The 22,319-nt window shown below is 40.6% G+C and overlaps 1 protein-coding gene across 1 annotated transcript; it reads right to left on the reverse strand.

The window, feature by feature from the left end:
• Positions 1 to 13,147: 13,147 nt before the first annotated feature.
• LOC137258428 (aquaporin-4-like) lies at positions 13,148 to 21,150 on the reverse strand. Its single transcript, XM_067796105.1, has 3 exons — positions 20,584 to 21,150; positions 18,455 to 18,535; positions 13,148 to 15,332 (listed from the first exon to the last, which is right to left on the reverse strand). The coding sequence occupies exons 1-3, from the start codon at positions 21,148 to 21,150 to the stop codon at positions 15,120 to 15,122; spliced, it is 861 nt and encodes a 286-aa protein (XP_067652206.1). The 3' UTR covers positions 13,148 to 15,119.
• Positions 21,151 to 22,319: the final 1,169 nt, after the last annotated feature.

Raw genomic sequence — 22,319 nt, forward strand, 5'->3', positions numbered from 1 at the left:
GTGTTTAGGTATCTTACATATGTCAGTAATTATGCAAAAGTTTTGTGTTCGCTTCTTGAAGAGATCAGACAGTTTGTGACAGAAGATGCTGCTACGCGAGCAATTTTCTGTAAATTGTATTATTGATTAAGTAATAATTATTATTAAAGTTTTCAGTGATTGTTATTATGGATCACATTCCGTATCATAAACGCTCAGTACTTTTTGTATTTTGGCAGCAGGCTTTAAGGTAGAACTTTAGAGTTACCACCTCTTGACCAAAATGTTTTGATTAGTTGTGCGTACTTCCGGGAGACCACTAGAGAATTCTACGTTGATGGCGATGGTCGTATGTGCTCGAACATTCAGGAATCGGTGACCGTGTGTATAAATGCTGGTTATCACCGACACAAACACATTAACAGGAGTACCTAAATCTACCTGCCTCCGCCAACGCTTGACCCAAATAACCGCTGCCTGGCCGCGCGCTGTGTTATATTCCGTAAAACTGTTTCTCACTCTTACATCAAGAGTGTCGGTGAGTTGACATTATATTTGTAATCCATTACTGTAGATTTGACTCTGTATTGTATTGTACATGAAACCTCTATTGTAAATCTTTTGTTTCTTGCCCTTTTTTTGCTCAATACAAACTTATTGAAAATTTCAGACTTCTCAGTGTTATATTTTGCTGGTTCTGAATGGATTTATTATACCTTTTGTCATGGCAAAGTATTCACCGTAACAATGCGTCTCCTTCATCCGTACCCGGATATGACACGATGAAAATACAAATCGCAACATGTAGATTTTCACATCCTGGAAAGGAATAAAAACATCTGCAGCGGATGTTTCTGGTCAATAACTTAACGTCTTTATCGTACTGTGGAATATGACGTACAGATAGATGGTTAATGGTTAATGACGTATCTGTTGAAACTACACTAAGGCATCACAGACAGTTTTCTTAGATTTCAAAGTGTTTCCAGTGTGGAACCAATGCAAAGTTTACGAACGGAAGTATATTTGATATCAAGGTCAAGATGAAATTAAGGTATACAACAAATTTATGAAAATATTTTAAATCTTGAAAGACCACAGTTTGTTTGAGAATTCACTTTGTCTGGGTTAGCACACTTGACACACACAAGGCATCTATCGAAAACTGAAGAAGACCTTTTGACAAAAAAGGTAGATCACTGTGATGCTCTAAACCGAACTCTTGAACTGCCTTTCAATCTGACACTCAACAAGACTATTGACGTCACACATGGTCAGCTCAGCTACCGATGAGAGCCTGACCATTCTAGTGGGCCCCATCGACCACGACACCATTGTCAACTGACCACTCATGGCCTTCTCCTTACTATGTTAAGCATACAGGTCAGCATTGGTTCTATAGACATCTTAATGAGGGAAGTGATTGTGAGATATGAAGTTATCTGCTTAGATCGCATCGATTGTATGCGGACAGGTCGACCCCGTCACCTTATACCGCCAATCTCTTATCAACATTCTCTCGCTATCGAATTCAGTAATTTCCACTCTACACATACTCTTGGTGTGTTGTGACAGTAGTTTGGCACAACGAGATTTTAATGAACTACAAGGAATGTGTGTGTGTGTGAGAGAGAGAGAGAGAGAGAGAGAGAGAGAGAGTAATTGTTTAGATTATGTTTATTTACGCGACTGATCGGATGCTGTTCCTTTGGCACTACCATTCTCATAACCGTTATCAAAACATTGGGATGAAAGGAGGGATAGCATTTTGGAATGGGACCTAACGTTGCTTTCAAGACTACTGAACTACTATATGGAGATAGTGTATAATTACATCGAAAGGAGAAGGCCTTGTTTTATTCCGTGAATATCTACTGACCACTCAAGGCCTTTTCCTTATGCTTTAGAAACTCTTTAATGAAAAGAGAGGTATGTTGGGTTTTTAACGTTGTTTTCAAAATTACTGCATCCACCTAGATAACATATAATTAGGACGCTTGTTTTATTCTTGAATGTATCGTCCCTCATTTAACGCATTTACATATGACTTGACCGAGATCAGAACCGTACACTTTCCGCTCTCCAGAAGTCTGACGCTGTACCCATTAGACCAAGGTGGTGTGCACGTATTCAGTGTAGTAAATGGCATACTAGTAGTCACTTTCACCAATATATATCCCCCCACCAATATGTATCACCCCAGCTTTAATATGTTACGTGAGTTCAGGGTTCTTTTCACACTTTCGAATCATTTAGCTTCGGACATATTTGTTACCCTCATCTCCAAGGCATTGATGTCGCTTCTTTCTTCTCAGTCCTGTATTCAATGAGACTTTGATCACAAGGAATGTCTAGCTGCTCGGGGCCTGGTCCATACAATCAGCCATCACACCATAGCATCAGTCAGACGCCATCTTTTTCAAATACTGTTTATACGCACGGAATCCATATTGGTGAAAACCCTGCGTCTGCAAAATCTAGTATTAATCACGCCTTTATTCCTCATCTGTCAGCTACCGACTCCCTTCATCCACCAAGGATGCATTATCAATATCAATATCTCCGGGCCAATGTTTTAATTGCCAACTTCTATTTGTAATGAGTAGGTCCATATAATTATAGATCACTAGCAATAGAATTGAGAGTGAACTCACAGCATTAAGAAGTATCATTTGTCAGGCAAGGTTTTCTTCTTAGAGTATGTTCCTCTTCCATGGCGCCATTGCCCCATTCCTCTGGACAGTGGAGAAATGAGTGCCAACATAATCTCCCCCAAGCTCATAAACACACAACACTTGTAAATACACAAAACATGTAAACACACAAAACTTGTAAACACACAACACTTGTAAACACACAAAACTTGTACCTGGAAGTTCATCAATGTACCTTTGACATTTGGTAAGTTCTATCCCAACAAACTTTGTGGAAGGTGCGTTCATTTTTTCAGGAATTAGCCCACGTTTTGATTTCCCGAAAGGGTAGACAATGTAAGCCACTGCTCTCACGTTCCCAGGCGTGGAGCCAACGTTGCTAAAAAAACCATAAAGGCCTCTGCTGACTTTCAACTTGTATCGCTTTACTGAACAAACTTGATTTGTCGATAAACACATCAAGCCATGGCAACATGACTTCCCTCGTCCATCATCCAAATCCTGTTTGCTATCCCCTGGTGGTTTTTTTTTCCTTTCTCAAAAGCATTTATACAAACTTAAGAATCGTGGTGACCTTGCTAACAGTATTTCACTGTAAAATGCTACAGTAACTGAATTTCAATTGCATTTTGCTGTTCGTATTTTACGAGGGAGTGAATTTCGCATAATGCGGAAAATGTGTCACCGAGCATGCCGTGTTCACAATCGAGTATAGATATGTCAAGGAAGCTGGTTCATGCTGTATGAGTACCGGGTTGACCATGACACAACATTAATCAGGTCCATACGTGGTTATTTGGGGAATGACCCTACATTAAAACCCCTACTGGATGGGGTCTTAGAAACCTTTTCTGTCTTGAAAATCCTAACAATAAGACGACCATGTGATACTGTTACTCGTTCTGATCCGATGTTCAAAGCATCTTTACTTATTGATCCCCGCAGAATTGGTTAATGGTCTGCCTATACCACGCTTCAGGGATATGTTTCATACTAACTTGTTTCATACTGCCCAGTGTTACGAAAGACCCGTGAAGGTCCCGGGGTAGAATAGGCCTTCAGCAACCCATGCTTGCCATGGAAGGCGACTCAGCTTGTCGTAAGAGGCGACTAACGGGATCGGGTGGTCAGGCTCGCTGACTTGGTTGACACGTGTCATCGGTTCCCAATTGCGCAAATCGATGCTCATGTTGTTGATCACTGGATTGTCTGGTCCAGACTCGATTATTTACAGACCGCCGCCATATAGCTGGAATATTGCTGAGTGTGGCGTAAAACTAAACTCAGTCACTCAGTGTTACGAAAGTGTTTTTTCTGTAATTTTTATTATTATTGATTAGGTGATAGTTATTATTGGGTCACAAAGTTTAGAGTTTTGAGTGAGAGTTATTATGGATCACATTTCGTATCACAGTAATAGTATTTTATTACTGCATTTTTATTATGCCTTTTAAGGTAGCGCTTTAGAGTTACCTCCCTTTAAGTTAATGGCGATGTGGTGGCACAGTGCTCGAACGGTCAAGAATCTGTGCATGTATATATAAAGGCTTTTTGTTCTGTTGATGACACACACACGGTCTTACACTCGGAGTTATACCGGAATTGTGTTCATTATTCGGCCTACTTCTGTCTGCCTCTTCGTCAACGTTCAACCTACATTCAAGACCGTTTGCTGTGTAACATTTAGTAAATCTTTTTCACTGAACAAACACTTCAGTGAGTTGGTATTATATTTGTGACAGATTACTTCAGATTTGTCTCAGCCGTATTGTTCATGAAACCTCTGCTGTGAATCTTGTTCTTTGGTCATAGATATTATTGAATGTTTTAGACTTGTCAGTATTATTTGCTGCTTGTTCATAGGTGATATCTTACACCTTTCATCACGGCAAATTATTAGCCGTAACACTAGACATATATTTTGAAGTTTGTAGTTATTCTTTTGTAATACTACACGTCAAAGGTAATCATCAAGCGCTCGATATACATAAGGAACAGCAATTCATTGATTGCTCTACACGTTACACTAAGCATTCAGCTGTCATTCGATAGCCACGTTTTGCCGCATGACGTTTGTTCTACACAGTAAAGGTCGTGTGTGTTATAGATTGTGATATGGTTATGGATAAGTGTTGTACATTAAATATAGTCATCAGTCATCCAAAAGTTGTTGTAGTCATAAAGTGGTAATTCTACAAGTCATAGGTAGTCACTAACACAATTAAAATATATTTCCGTACGTTTAGGTAGTCACAAAGTGGTCTTACTAAGACACTACAAATTGAAGGTTGTCATCAAACGTCCGTTCAAGGCGATGAAGGAAACCGCGGAGAAACCTCAACAAACGGGTTGGTTGTCAGCTCATGTCGATACCATGGCTACACAACCAATCGTAAAGTGTGCGAAATAGCTGTTTACAAAAAAAGAACACTAACTGGACGTAGCGGAAACTGCATTAGGAAGTGTTTTTATGATAGGATTATGGAATCATGTGATGTGCACTATCCGGGTTTTTTTCAAGTCGGTTATAAGGGTGATGCAAAAAAAGTCGCCATCAGGGACATTTTTAGACTAACACTTAGTCTCTGAATATCTATGAATATTTGAATGAAATGATAGGATTATGGAATCATGTGATGTGCACTATCCGGGGTTTTTTCAAGTCGGTTACAATGGTGATGAAAAAAAAAGTCGTCATCAGGGACATTTTTAGACTAACACTTAGTCTCTGAATATCTATGAATATTTGAATGAAACAAATAAACCATAAAGTGAAATGGAACCATAGTCAGATAGAAAATTCAAAGATTTATAACATCCATTAGGTCACCTTGGTGATAAAAGGCCGAAGATTGTCATCATTGTTCATCACTGTTTGAAGACAAATCACGATACAACCAATGAAAACAATGGTGGTTTGCTAAACAACATTTCTATTTTGTACACTAAAATTATGACAAAATTCTGCGTTTGTTTTTCCAGTTAACTTTGTCGTGGTGTAAGTGTTACGAGAGTGTATTTTCTGTAATTTGTATTGTTGTTGATTAAGTGATAGGTATGGGTCATATTTCAAATCACGGTAAGAATGTTTTAGCGGTACGTCTTTAAGGTAGTGCTTTACAGCTGCCTCCGTTTGGTGTCTGTTTTGACCGTTGGTAAACATGAGACCGATCGCGAAGGTTCCATTCTTCGCTGGAATGCTCAAGAATCAGTGACTGTGTATATATACTGGACAAAAATAGTTAGGGATATTTGTAAATTTTGGATTGATGAATAATGGTGTATTTCTTCATTGACATACTGATAAAATATCAGTCATAAAAGTACCAATATCCCTAATATATTTTTTCTAGCATATAAGGCAGGATGTTGGGTTGATCACACACACACACACGGACTTACACTTGAAGTTACACTGGAGTTGTGTTATCATTGAGTCTATCTACATCTGTCAGCCTCTTCGCCAACGTTCACCCACATTCAAGATCGCTCGCTGTGAAAGATTTAGTAGAACTGTTTCTCACTGAAACCAAGACCTTGGTGAGTTGATATTATATTTATGATACATTATTTTAGATTTGATTCAGCTACATTGTACAAGAAACGTCTCTTATGAATCTTTGTATCTCGCTCTTGTCTGTTCAATACATAATATTAAATATTTTAGACTTGTCTGTATTTTATGTTGCTGTTCCGAGGCGATTTCTTATGTCTTTTGTCATGGCAAATTATTTACCGTAACTTAAGTCATTTGCGATTATTTGTCTTTGTTTTTGAGTTATAGTGTAATACATTAGCGATATTTTAATTCAAACGGACGTACACTGTTTGTGTGCAGAGTCTCACATGAACTGGATGCAATTTACAACACAGTGGAACTTGACTAGCAATCACCTACACTCTGGCATTACCTTCATATCTGATAAGTGATTGTATGTATATGTGGTTGCAACATACCAATACATTGTATAAGCTAGCCGAAGAGACCTGAGACCCACATTTACACCAAATCACATTGAAGAGAGTGTCAGATTGACAGGAGGAGCCAATAATCCCTGACATTTGTGATGCTTTCCAGATCTAATTTGAAAAGAATTCACAAAAATGTATCACTCAGATATATGTTCTGGTCTGGGCAGTAGTCATCCAATTTACGGAATACAAATCACCACATTGAAAAAATAGAAACTTGTTTCTATCATAATTGCCGTGTTCTGTCGTGTACTGTTAAGCTATCAGTATCACACAGTGAATCATACAAACTAATACGTTCACATAAGAACCACATTTTGGCTCCAGATCACTACAGATGTGCCTTACTGGCTCATTGGACTGTATTGGACTCTATGTCAGTAGTTCAATTATATCCAGTACATTCTCTATTGTTGAATTTACCACCCAAACAAACGTATCTGGACTCAGACCTGTACTCATTAGCAATGTCTGAATGCATGACTGGACCCAACGGACACATTGACCACACCTCATTTCATGCATCAACAGACTGGTCACAGAGACCTTTCAGTCTTGGTTTTATACTGTCTGTCATAATACATGAGGTAAGTCAGACTCATCTCTGCAGTGTGAAGTGGCACACATTACTTGGCGATGAAGTATATCAGAAACATGAGCATCGGAAGCCGAAACTGACAAATGGCAGATCTAACCCCCCGAGGTGACAAATCCCGAGACTGTTGGCTGCACTTATCAGTCATCGGTTCGACTTTGCCGAGGCAAACACGGCCACAACCAAGGCTATAGAATGTCGAGTATCTTCACCACAGTCCAATACGCTACAGGCTCTGAAGCCAAGGGACCGTTCTTCATTTGTCCAAAGCATAATAGCCGGTATTTGACAGGTGATCTGATTAAAACAACACGCAAAGGCGGCTTATGACTGATCTCACCACATTACAACTATCTAAGTATTTTCGTCCCATAGTTTTTGTAATCATATTTCCGAGTCCCCTCCATCGTCCATTTCAACGCAAACGATCTTGTACATTCCCAGATAGACTTCTGGGTCGTCGGGCATGTTGACAGAGAAGGTCAGCCAAGTGGCCAAATCCATGCTTTCCTTGCTACTCGCTCGTGCTTCCAAGCCACTTTCACCACGATCGACGTAGCTTTCGACTTCCGGTGTAGTTGACATGGTTGTATTCAAACGTGATTCCTCCGAGGAGAAGAAATCGAGGAGAGGAGGCAAAGGACCAACCCAGTCGACCTGAAATATAGGTTTTCCTGCCTTTGATCCTTGACATTACTCATGTTCAGTTAAGGAATTATGTTAACACATTGCATCTATGTTACCATTAACGAAAAATCTGTCTCTTTCCTCAAATGGGACTAGTCGATTAATAGGGGTAATACTTCTGTGTAGATTTAAGACAAAGCCAATTTGTAGACTTCCGCTCAGTAGCGGATACACGTAAAACTTTGCCTATGATGCCGTCTGCACCATTAGTATCGAACAATGGTGAATTGTGTTCAGTTATCTGACATATCTTTAGTAATTATGCAAATCAAAGGATTTTTGTGTTCGTTAGAATCAGGGACCTGCGTGACAAGAGATGCGTCTCCTTCATTAGTGTCCGGATGTGACAGGAAGTTAATACAACCCACCCAGTGTTGACTTTTACATCCTAAATTGTTAACATTACTATGTTAACTTACACGTCCAACGTAGAAATACCAATATCTGCAGCGATTTTGGCTGGTCAATAATTTAACGTCCATCGAGGGGTAATTACGCCACACAGATTTCGTTGTTTAATGGCATATCTGTTGAAACTACATTAAGGCCTCGTAGACAGTTCCGTCACATTTCAAGATGTTTCCAGTCTGGAGCCAATACAAAATTTAAACAATCCGAACAGTTGAGTGTCTTTTATATTGTTCCCGCGTAAGAAAGATGCTCAAGTTAATTACATGTTGCAAGGGAACAACGCACTTCCATGTGTCGGATTCAGGGCTTTTTGTACTTTCTATTCATCCAAACACTTTTTGCTCGAAAATCAAAATGTCAACACACAACTTCGATAGAGCTGACATTGTCGCGATAAGGAGACTTTTCAGTTGTACTGATTATATTTCCAGATTTCAAGAGCATAAGGTCTTGATGTGCTTGTGTTTCTCATCAATCCATCAATGTTATAAGAATACACCTATATCAAGACGAACATATAGGTTAACAACAAACATATTAAATCTTGATAGACCAGTTTGTACAAGAATTCAGTTCTTCTCGGTTAACACACTTGACATACACACAAGGCATCTGTCGAAAACTGAAGAAGACCTTTCGACAAAAAAGGTAGATCACTGTGATGCTCTAAATCGAGCTTTTAAACTCTCTAATTTCAATCTGACACTCAACAAGACTATTGACGTCACACCTGGTCAACTCAGCTACTGATGAGAGCCTGACCATTCTACTGGGTGCCATCAACAACGATGCAACCAAAAAGTGTCTACTGACCACTCATGGCCTTCTCCTTACTATGTACCGGTCAGCACACATTGGTTCTCTTAATGAGGGACGTTTATCTACTTAGATGTGATCGATCGTATGCGGACATACCGCCAATGTCTCCCTCTGTCGAATCCAGCAATAATCTTTGTGTGTTCCGAAAGTGGTTGACATAACGAGGTGTTGATGAACCACGAACAATATGTGAGTAATTGTGTGTAGATTTTTTCATTTTACGACACTGATCGGATACTGTTTCTTTGGCATTACCGTGACCGTTATTTGCTTTAAGATTTCCATCATTTGGTGTCTGTTAGTATGATGTGGTCGAGATCAGAACCATAGACTTTCAGGTTCTCCAGGCTGACAATCTACCCACAAGACTGCCCTCCTTCAGTGTAGTAAATGGCTCACTTGTGCACAATCTCACCACTGTTTCACGCTGAAGTGTAAGATATTTTAGATATTTTATGAGTACAGGGCTTTTCACACTTACACATGTAGCTCCGGACATTTCTGGTCCTGTTATCAGTATATCAAAATTAATACCTTCAAAGCATTTGTGTCCTTACGTTCTTCTTAGCACGTCAGGTATCACAAGGTAATGTGGTCTGTACGCAGTAAATGGCGCACTAGTGCACATTCTCGCCAACATCTATCCCATGGGATCCATCAGCGACATCAGTATCTCCTGACCCATGTTTTAATTACCAACTTCTAGTTGTAATGAATAGATCCATACCATTACAGGCCACTAGTAATACAACTGAGAGTGAACTCACACCATTACCAGAGAGGGAAGCATGATTTGTCAGGCAAGGTTTTCTCCTTCAAGCCCCTTCCCGTGCATGGCGCCATTTGCCCTCTTCTCTGGACATTGTAGGAATGAGTACCAACATAATTCCACCTAGGCCCCAAAACACATAACACTTGCACTTTGAGATTCATCATTGTACCTTTGACATTTGATAAGTGCGTACATATTTCAAGCATTAATTCAAGTTTCACGTCATATGTGAGCTGGTTTCCTCACGTCCCACGACGTGGAGACAACGTTGCAAAAAAACAACATGTCTCTGCTGACTTGCAACTTGTATCGTTTTACTGAACAAAGTTGATTTGTCGATAAACACATCAAGCCTTGACAGCTAGCACTTCCCTCGTCCATCATTCAAATCCTGTTTCCTATGCCCTGGTGGCTTTCTAATCTTAAACACATTTAAACACATCTCCAAAGTCGCGGTGACCTTTCTAACATCATTTCACTGCAAAATTCACTGCAGGAATGTCAAGGTGATTGATGCATGCATTATTGCTTATTGCTTATTGTTTACTGTCATGAATGGTCTAGCTTCAGACGTCAGTCTGTAGCTGTATAATCAGGATCGAATAATCCCATAACTGACATCATAAGGATCGGGATAGGTTGACTTGTATCAATCAAGTCAGCGAGCCTGAACACACGATCCATTCTGTCACTTCCCACAAGCATGTACTGCTCAAGATCAGTTCTAACAAGATCTTTTCGGGTTGGAAGCCCAAAGACAACACTGAGACATTTAGCAGAAACTTGCTTAAACAACCTGGTACTTAAAAGCCATTCTGTTTCTTCAACTTATCAGAAGAATAATCACAGGGTATTAGGGACCCTTCTATCGTGGAATACCCACTTAGAGTCGGAGATCCCCATGGGTTCATGAGACTTGTATGTCCTGCCCAAACGACCCCAAACAAGCATGAACTACGTACTCAACCAAGGCTCCTCAAGGAGGTTCTCTCTGTCCTGATATCCTCTCGATGGGTACTGTTGGTGATGGGGTAGGCGGATACACGACAACATGCTACTGGTAACAGGATGGACAGGCAATAACAACTGCCAGAGGAAACTCTAGTTGTGTCCTACTGACATAAGTGACTAGTTTGTGTGTGTACCTGGACTAGAGAGCTCCTATAAGGCTACAGAAATTGTCTCTCATGTGTGTACCGAACATACATGTCCATACACTTCATGCACCATGGGTACACCTGGGTGTTTTCCAGTCGGATTCCATGGTGATGAAAAAACAAAGATATTAATAATGGACATTATGAAGTCAAAGTCAGATAGAGATTTATAATATCCATTTGGTTACTATGGTGATGAATGGCCAAAGATTGTCATCAGCGACATGCATTGTTTGACGTCACAAATCTTGATATAATCAATGAAAATTACGATGATGTGTTAAACAACCTTTTTATTTTGTACACTAAAATTATCACAAAATTCCGCAGCGTTGGCGTGTTTTTCCTATTGACTTTCGCGTTGAATGGAACCACTTGCACTATTTCGTGTTTTTGTCAGTTGGAGTGTAATTCATTGGGGAGAGTCTGACTCAAACGGACTTGTTTGTGTGCAGTTTCTCACACGAATAGGATGCAATTTTCGACATCATGCAAATTTGATTAATATTACCCACCCTCTGACATTACCTGCATATTTGGTCGACAGGAAAGAGTTCAAGTTCGGAGTGGTTTACATCTGGTTGCAACATATCTAGGTGTAAGCTACCTGCGCCGTTGCTGAAGACACATTGTGACGTTTCAGCTTGGGAACTTGTATAGTAATAAATTAGTAATAAGTAATAGTAAAATCACACCTGGTCCGCATGTCATCCGCATGGCCACCCTTGTGACGGGAGATGGGACTCGTTTTTTCTTTAAGAAATCATACAATAATAATAAGGTCTATTTGTATGGCGTCGTGTCCACACACTGGTGTATCCTCATGGAACCAGTGTATAAGCTCAAAACAACACTGCAGTAGCTGGTATCTGTACAAGTCATTGTTAGTATTTCATGAAAACATGGGTCTTCAGTTGGGATTTGAAGGCGTGAAGGAAGGTTGCTGTTTTGATGGCTATGGGAAGACTGTTCCAAAGTGAAGGAACTGCGAAGCTGAATGCTGTGCGACCATAGCTCTTGAGATGTACAGGCGGGTGCTGTTAGGAGGTACTGCTGGTGTGACCGTAACTGTCGTGGTGGTGTGAACACAGAGATGAGTTCAGAGAGGTACTGAGGCGCTAGGTCATGTATACATTGAAACACGACGGACAGGGTGTTGAATTCAATTCTGGCTTGGATGGGAAACCAGTGAAGAGACTTTAGAACAGGGGCTATGTAAGATCATTTTGATCGTATATAGTCATTTCGTGACGTCATCACCAAATACAATGCTTTGGTTTAAGAAAATATGTGTAATTAAAACGCACAATCCGTTGAAATACATCCCAAAGTTCAGAACTATTTTTCTCAATATCATCTTTGTTATCATAACCCATCTTAACAAATCATGTCACGACAGAGACTGGCCTGAAGTGAGGGTATATTCTCAGCAGTTGACACTAACCTCCTTAAAACGTTGGCATGAGAAGAAAGTCTAAATGTTATGATGTTCATTTTTTTCCGGTAGACATGATGGTAAATTCAATGATAAATTCAAAGGATCGTATCATAATGATATTTTTGAAAGGTTGATTCAAATTTCACTTTTTCCATTATCAATTGAACTGTTTGTTTTTTTCATGTTGAATGAATCAATGTTGAATGAATCAATGTTGAATGAATCAATGTTGAATGAATCAATGACACACAGGATCTATCTGCCCTGTGCTGCAGATTGGACATTATTCACAGTTCACTCGAAACCCCGAAATCCGGGCTTGATTCCCCACATGGCTAACACGTGTGGAGATCATTTCCCGTGTCCCCCGTGCTGATATTCACAAAATATAGCGAAAAATAAACTCTATACATGCACGAACACATATCAAGAAAGAGTGGTAATGAGCACTCGAAACGGAACTTTTTGAAACATATCTTTTTCATCCTTTCTTGGTAAAAGAATGAAATTAACTTTTCAATAATTCCGAGATATAATTAGCTGTGTTAAATTGATGGTAAAAATCTTTACGTGGGTTACTGTGACGTCACGATAAGAAAAAACACTACGCATCTCACTGCCGATGCAAATGGACTGACGGATATGATTTGGCGTTTTGGGTTGTTGTTTTTTTGTTTTGTTTTGTTTTGTTTTTTTGTTTTTGTTTGTTTTTTTGGGGTTTTTTTTGTTTTTGTTTTGTTTTTTTTCCTAGCACACGTCGTTACTAATTACAAACGTATAATGTAGGAAGACAGAGTTCAGGTCACAGTCATAATCTACTCCATGTCTTTTTATACCCATCACATCCACACCTTTCAAGCCTGAGATTTGTTTACTTGCATCGCCTTGCTGAGTGAGATAGGCCGTTTCAGGAAATACCAAATATGTCTGTTCTTTCGGTCAAACCCGACTTGACAACTGTTCTGATTTACAGTAAGGCTTCAGTCTGAGTCTCAAGATCTTTGGAGACAAGATACCAGACATCAAGGGTCTTAAAGATCTTATTTCCTGTCGAGGGTTTAGACGCTGTAAATGTCACGACATGATCCGTATGTTTAAGTAATCATATAATGATACATTACTTCAGATAATAAGAGAGTCTTTGTCTAAGGAAATATTTAACCGAATAGTATTAGCGCTGCAACTATAGCTCACGGACGATGTATAAACATTAAAAATAACAAACTCTGTATTGTGTGCAAAACATTTTGTATTGGGTAATTGAGTGCATAAATCAATATCTACAATCAGTACTATATGGTGTAAAGGGTATCACTGAAGCGTTCAAATACTGCAAAGTATCATGATATGTATCTTTGGTACCAGGATCAGTGTTGAAACATCGCGCATGTAGCCAACGGCATATTAAAAACACAAAATTGATTATACTGAATAAATACTCTACTCATTCTATACACGGTGGGCTACACTGTGGGTATGTCCTAGACAGTGGGAATGGTGGATTGCAGTTGTTATTAGCCACAGGTTCACGTGATGAAACTCAGATGTATATCAAATCACGTTGAAGAGACTGTAAGATTGACAGAAGGCGCCAATAGTTTCGAGATCGGCGATGAAAAGTATTCCCAAAACTGCATCCCTCACATACATGCTCCTGTCTCAGCAAGTCCTCGCAATTTACATTAATCATAACACAAGGCCTAAATACAGATCACCACATTTAAAAAATAGAAACTTGTTTCTATCATAACCAGCCGTGTACTGTTGAGCTATCAGTATCACACAGTGAAGGAACCTCATTTGGCTCCAGATTACTAAATATAAGCCTTATGAAAATTGGACTCTATGGTTCTGTCAACATATCCAATCACAATATTTAAAAGCTGTACAATTGTCTTATCTCCCTCTGAGAGAATAAGTGTAGAGCGGTATATATTCCCTTCACCATGGTGATCAGGACAAATCAGGTCTGTCACACACACAATCACAAAGCTTCTCCATTGTTGTATTTATCACCCAAACAAACATGCGGATTCAGACCTGTACTCATCAGCAATGCCTGAATGCAAGACTGGAGGCAGCAGACACATTTATATGACCACCTCACTTTTTTATGCATCAACAAACTGGTCACAGTGACCTTTTACGTTTGGTTTTATCCTGTCTGTCATAACACATGGGATAAGTCAGACTCGTCTCTGCATCTTTATGTGTCACAACGTTACTTGACGATGAAGAATATCAATAAAAGGGCACCATCAGAAGTTAAATGTGACAAATAGTAGATCTAAACACCCAGGTGACGAATCCAGAGACTGTTGATTGCACTTATCAGTCATCATTTCCACTTTGGCATGGGAAAAAACGATCACTACCAGAGCAACGGAATGTCTTGTTAATTCACCACAGTCTCATACGCTTCAGGTTCTGAACCCAAAGGAACTTTCTTCTTTTGTGCAAAACATCACAGTCTGTATCTGACAGGTTATCTGATTAGAACATCACGCACGGACGGCTAGTGACTGATCTCACCACATTGCAACTGTTCACATCCTTCGTTCCACTCTTTTTGTAGTCAGATTTCCGAGTCCTCTCCATCGTCCATTTCAACACAGGCGATGTTGTACATTCCCAGTCAGACTTCTGGGTCGTCAGGCATGTTGACTGAGAAGGTCAACTCAGTGGGCAAATCCACGCTTTCCTTGCTACTCGCTCGTGCTTCCAAGCCACTTTCATCACGTGTGGAGCTTGATCGACGAAGCAGACGACTTCCGGTGTAGTTGACATGGCTGTATTCAAACGTGATTCCTCCGAGGAGAGCGCCGAGAATAGGACCAACCCAGTAGACCTGAAAATATAGGTTTACTTCACTTAGAACACATAGGAAATTAGCTTAACACATTATGGATGTATCACCTTGAACGAGAACACTGTCTTTGTCGGCAAATGGGAACAGTTAAGCTTCCATCTTGTTACATGCCTATTTTTAAAACAAAGACAATCTGTAGACTTCCACTCAACAGCGGATACATGTAGAACTTTCACTATAGTGCCATCTGTACCGTTAGTATCGAACAATAGTGAACTGTGTTCAGTTATCTGACATATCTTTAGTAATCATGCGAAAAAAGGATTTTGGTGTTCGTTGGTTAAAGGAACCAGAGAGCTGTGTGACATGTCATGGGTCTCCTTCATTAATGCCCGGATGTAACAGCATGTTAGTACAACCCGCCCCATGTTGCCTTTTACATCCTACGTAGGAATGCCAATGTCCGCACCGATCCTTCTGGTCAATAACTAAACGTCTATGGTACGGTAGAATACACCTCACAGATTTGTTGGTTTATGATATATAACTACACTATAGTCTCACAGTTTTTGTCATATTTCAATATGTGTCCAGTCTGGGGCCAATGTAAACCTGAAACATTTGAACAGAAGGCTGACTAGTTTATAAGTGACGTCTGAGACCATTTAAACGCGTCTTTGATGTTATTCCAGCAAACAATGTTGCAAGAGAACATTCCTGCTCAATGCACTTCCGTTGAAAACGAACTTTTTGTGCTTTTCTACTCATCTCAACTTTTTTTGTAATCGGAAATCAAATGTCAAATAAAATTGAGTTGACATTATCGCGACAGAGTGAAATTGTAATAATTGTATTTTCGGTTTTCAAGAACAGGAGCTCTTGATGTCCTCATCAACCCATCACCAATAAAGCGATATCAACACTTACAGTAAGCTATACAGCAAACATTCTGAAAATATATGAAATCTTGAAAGAAAACAGCTTGTTTAATACATTCACTTCATCTGGTTTAAAACACCTGACATACACACAAGGCTTCCTTGGGAAACTGAAAAAGACCTTTTGACAAAACACAGTTGAGGGTAGATTACAGTGATACACCGAACAGAAGTCTTGAAATCTCTAGTTCCAATCTGACACTCAACAAGACTACTGATGTCACACATGCTCACCTACCCGTGAGAGTCTGACCACTCTAGTGGGTCACATCCACCACGATGTAGTGTCTACTGACCGCTCATGGACTGTCCCTTACTATGTTAACAATACCGGTCAGCATACATACCGTCCATTTCTGATCAACATTCTCTCGAAACGAATCCAGTAATTTCCTTTGTACATATACCCCTTGTGTGTAATGGGGGACACTAACACCGACACGAAAGGACCTTGTTGTATTCCCTAAATGCAGAGTCCCTTCTTTAAACGCCTTTTGGTATGATGTTGCCAAGATCAAAACTGTAGACTTTCCTATCTCCAGAACTGACTCTCTACCAATAAGACCAAGGTGATGTGCACGCACTATCTGTAGTGAAAGGCGCACTAGACGACACTTTCACCAATATCTATACTAACATCCCGAGCTTTAATATGTTACGTGAGTACAGGGTTGTTTACACCTTCGATCCGTTTAGGTTCGGACATTTTGATACCCTCAGTTGTAGTGGGTAGATCTATAGCATTACAGATCACTAGCAGTAGACCTGAGAGTGAACTCACACCATTAACAGAGTGAGGAAGCATCATTATTCAGGCAAGGTTTTCTCCTTAACTCCTTCCCCGTCCATGACGCATTTGACCCATTTTACTGGACACTGGGAGAAGAGTGCCAGTATGAGACCACCTAAGCTCATAAACACACAACACTTGTACCTGGAGATTTGTCACTGTAACTTTGGCATTCAATAACTCCAACCCCATCAAGCTTCAGAAAGCTTTGTAGGAATTGCATTCATGTTGGTTCGTTTCGAAGTTTTCGATTTCCAGAAAGGGTATATAATGGTGTCCTCAAGTCCCAAGGCGTGGAGGCAACGTTACTAAAAACATAAAGGTCTCTGCTGACTAACTTGTGTCGTTTAAGTAAATTTGTCGATGAAACGACAACTTTCACATCCCTCATCCATCGTTCACGTCCTGATTGCTAACCCCTTCTTTCTTGAGAACATGTAATAAACCGTAGAAGTCGTGGTGACCTTGCTAACAGTCTTCCTGTCCAAAAATGATACTGATTTCAAACGTAGTTTGGCGTTACGCAGAGAGTACATGTTGTGTGATGTGACACTTTCACAGTAGAGTGAAGATATGTCAAGGGGACTGGTTCATGCAGTATGATCATCGGTTTGGACACCATGACATGAAATCATCCAGTGCCACTCCTGAGTATTTGAGGATTATCCTGAATCCCAGTTCAAGAACTGGAAACCCTTCCTGTCAGAGCAAGACAATGAGCATCTCATACCGGGATTTTTTTGGCCTGGAAGCCCTCAGTTTGGTTGCTTTTTGTTATCGCTGCATTCATTATTGTTCCAGCTTTTTGACGGCTCTTTGTAAATATCTAATCTGGTTCAAACTACGAATCAGGGTTACGATGACATGCATCACTCAAATTATCACACACGTTACCAAGCCTGACCGCGAGGGTTGCTAAAATGCCATTCTGTTTCTCCAACATAATGAGGAAATAAACACTAGATATAAGGGGCCCCTCTGTCATGGAATATCCATTTGGAGCTTCCCAAGAAGTTCTGCGGTATGTCCCGCAGCTGACTAGTGGATTACCAGTTGGTACATCATTGAACCCAAACACGGAGTAAGTATTCTAAAAAGGATGCGCAAGAGAGGCATGCATTTCCGAGAACCCTCGCTGTTTTGGAATCCCTTCGGTTGGTATTATAGGTGGTGGGGTAGGCGGATACACAACAGCATGCAACTGGGCAACAGGTTGGACAGGCAACAACTACGAGTGTTCAATAGTGAAGTGACTGGTTTGTCTGTTTCTGATGTTTGAAATATTGTAATAACTACGTCACCGTCCATTCTCTGAACCAACACAGCTATACCTGAAATTCAGTAATACATTATAAAAAGTCACTTTTTACAAGTTACGATAGCATTTCATATTGATGGGCCCGAAACCGAAATAGTTAAACACGTGTACTCACCCAGTGATCTCTCCATTCGTTGCAGATAATGGCGGGGCCGAGGGAACGAGCTGGGTTCAGACTGGCGCCAGTGTACTTCCACTGCGGGCAAAGAAAGATGCAATAACAGGCGTCAGAGCCTTCAAACCGCACGGAATGCCTCGGATTCTTAATGGCGAATGTATTGGATGCGTGTACTTGAATAGAAGGCAAAAAGCGCCATAGTTGCATGGGTGCATATGTCACTGTGTAAGTGTGATTTTACAACACGTTTTGCATTGTCGTGGAGAGCACAATGACTTCGTAGATTTGCCCATTTTGGAATGAAACCTTGACCTGTGGCGTAACACTTTCTACATAACCACCACACGCTCGTTCTACAATTATATGTCAGTGATCGTTCTACACCATACGTCCCCAACTGGTCGTCCCCAGGTGGTTAAATATACATCCTATGTGATGGCTTTGCGCGTTAAATGTACTTATCGAGCGTTGTAGTTTTACCCACCGAGTGATTGTTCTATAAGCTGTAGATAGCCATTAAGTTATCGTTTCCTAAGGTTAGATTATAATAAGGTAGTCGTTCTACACTCAACAAGTGCTGCAGTATGGTGATTCCACAAACTGACGGCTGTCATCAAATCGGTTCCCATGGTGATTCAAGCGGACGTTCAAATCGGTTTCCATGGTGATGACAGCGAGTGACTGTATGCTCTGAAACTGTTTTAGTGACATCATCTTTTAGTGACATCATGGGCTTTCCGAGGCCAAACTGACACAGGTCGAAGGTATTGTTTGTCATGACGCCGTATAGCTGGGGTAGTGACATCATGTTTTAGTGACATCGTGGGCTTTCCGAGGCTATGTCCAAACTGTCACAGGTCGAAGGTATGTATTGTTTGTCATGACGCCGTATAGATGGGGTAGTGACATCATGTTTTAGTGACATCATGGGCTTTCCGAGGCTATGTCCAAACTGACACAGGTAGAAGGTATGTATTATTTGTCATGACTCCGCGTAGCTCGGGTACCATTATGAAAGACCAAAAAACAGGGAGAGGTTGACATACAATCCACTAAACTCAATCATTCCCTTCGTAATTGGTTGCGAAGGCTGAGTTTAAATTTGGGACGGGTTTGCTCTTGGTATGTTTGAAAAAATACCTGGGCTCAAGCTGTTCGGTTATTGCTGAACCATGTTATTCTTTCGACCACTAAAACGGCCCTGAACTGCTGTATGTAGAACTAACAAACTCATTTTTTATTTCATACCCCATCACACATTTATAACCAGATCATCACCAGATCAGTTTGATCTAACGTTTTGGTTCATGAAAAATTATTCATAATGTGTCTGTAATATTGAATTCAAAAGATCGCTCTAGGTACTTTTTTCTCATTATCATCTCTTAGGCTCCTTTTTCTGATATCATTATCCATGTTAATACCTCATGTTACTACAGAGGCCGCCTTCGGCGATGATGTATCAAGCAGTGAATACTAATTCCGTCAAAGAATGATGAAAAAAAACATGTCATGTTATGATCTTCAAATGTCTGGCGGACATGATTGTAAACTCAATGAGAATCGTTTTGTAATTTTACCCTTGAAGGTTTATGTCAAATTTAATTTGTTTCAGTATTAATGTAACTGTACCGCCCACGTTGATATAGTACAGGAGCGGAGCACATCTTGTTCAAGGCATTTGAGTGAGTGAGTGAGAGAATGAGTGAGTGAGTTTTATGCCGCTTTGAGCAAGATTAATGTGTGAAATTGAACCGGGTCTTCGAACGCTTTAATAACTAAGCTACTCCGCGGATCAAATGAATGGATGAACACACAGTAGTTACCTGTCATGTGTGTCAGGTTGGGCGTAAACACCAGTTATGATGAATGCAAGGATATACGTTAATCACGTTTCTAGCGGACAGTAGCATCTTTCTTGCAAGCTGCTATCAAACGATCCTGTCAGTGTACGCCTGTAGTATTTCACAAGCATACACCACTGGCTCTCAAATTAAAAGAGTGAAAAGCATAATATCACAACGTTCTAAGTATATATTAGCCGAAAATATCAAAGAATGCAAACTGTTATCTACAGTTAAGATGCATTTAATTCCAACAACCACACACCTTTGATACACACTTACCCCGAATGTATGGCCAATCGCAATAGCGAGACCCGCTGGTATAACTTGGAAGGTACCCGTCGCTAGATGGGGCGGGTCCATACTAGAGAAATAGGCAAACACAAGAACAAAAGTGATGAGGAATTCGATTCCGAAAGCTTGTCCACTCTCAATGTCTGAATGCACAGAGGTCACGCCAAGATATTCATGCTGCCGAGCAGGGGTAACTCCATACAACACCCCGGCACCAGCGATCCCTCCCAGACATTGAGCAAATACGTTAAAAAACGCTGTGATGATGTCGATTTTACGGGTGCACAACATTGCGATGGTAATTGCGGGGTTCATCTGTGCAGGAGAACCCATCCTCAGTGAACAGTGAAGTAGCGTCACTGTCGTCATGCCGAAGGTAACGGCAGCTTTTAGTTCATCAGTACTGGCTTTACAGCGAGTGTTGGCCGTGATCGTGGCACCACACCCAAACAGCACGTAAAAGGTTGTCAGAAGGAACTCAGTCTTCACTGACCTCCAGAAATTTACGCTTCTGACAGTGTGAAACAGGTTGTCCATGATCTGGGCAAACGACATCTTGGCGAGTTGTGGATACGTTGTTTAATCAGAAATGTTAACCATGTAGAAAACAACAGCAGACACACGTGTCGTTTCGTTACAGAGAGACTACTTCCATATCAGGATCAATCTGTGTCATAAAACTCAACCTTCTCTTAGTGCGTCATCCTGGCCATAGGTGATGATGAAGTTCAACATAATTCCCGCAGAATTAGCTCAAGTAATCAGGCATTTGAGTGCCAAACACCTCAAGCACTGATGCGCCAGAATTTCAAAGCGGTGGCAGAACAGGAACAAAAAGCACGGTTTATCCGAGAGGTCGCCTTTAATAAAACCGCTTCCGGGGTTATCTTGTGTGGGTTATTCCTGTAAGCTGGTATCAAAACAATCCTGTCAGTGTACGCTTATACTATTTCGCAGGGATTGCTTGTGCATGGCAATACCTTGTGTAGAGGATTCAGACAATTGTTCACATCAAACAACAATTGAGTCATGTACCTTTAACACTGCAGTGGTGGTTCTGTATGGGGTATTTCCCTTGTTCTGTATACACTGATATTCACCCAGCAGGAGTGGAATCGTAAGTCTGGGACTGTTCCTGACAATCAGTGTAGCCCAACTTGCAGACTGGATTACACAAACCTCACAGCGGATACTTGTGCATGGAGACCTCCTCCTTTAACACACTCATGGTCAGGTATGTGTCTGTGTATTATCAATCCTTGTGGAATCAATACCACGGCGTGCCTCAACGTGAATCTCAGGAGCAAACACAGAATATCCCGGATACGCGATCTCTGTCATTGGAACTCTTTCCACAGTCTTGGTTCATACAGACTTGTCGATTGCGCAAAACTTTCCTACAATGGTCAAACCTGAAACGTAGCTTTCGTTCAAGAAGAAACTTAAAATCGAACTGGCATCTAGAGAAACGTGCTTGAAAATTCGGCCATATTGTAAAATAATGTTTTGATCTTCGTTGCTTGTATCTGTGTGCTGGAAGCTGAGGAACGTGTTTGTGGCTCCGTGATGTACATCAAGTGGCAGCTTCTCTTTGAATCCAGCGATGACGAGTTGTTCATTTCATTAGCAGATTATTCAGTATATCCGTGACATACTCGACTCAACGCGGCGGCGGAATGGCTTTCTACCGTGGAAGTACGGGATAACAGGAATTGTCTCTCGTG

Source organism: Haliotis asinina, chromosome 12 (assembly GCF_037392515.1).
Source record: "Haliotis asinina isolate JCU_RB_2024 chromosome 12, JCU_Hal_asi_v2, whole genome shotgun sequence".
NCBI classification, from domain to species: Eukaryota; Metazoa; Mollusca; class Gastropoda; order Lepetellida; family Haliotidae; genus Haliotis; species Haliotis asinina.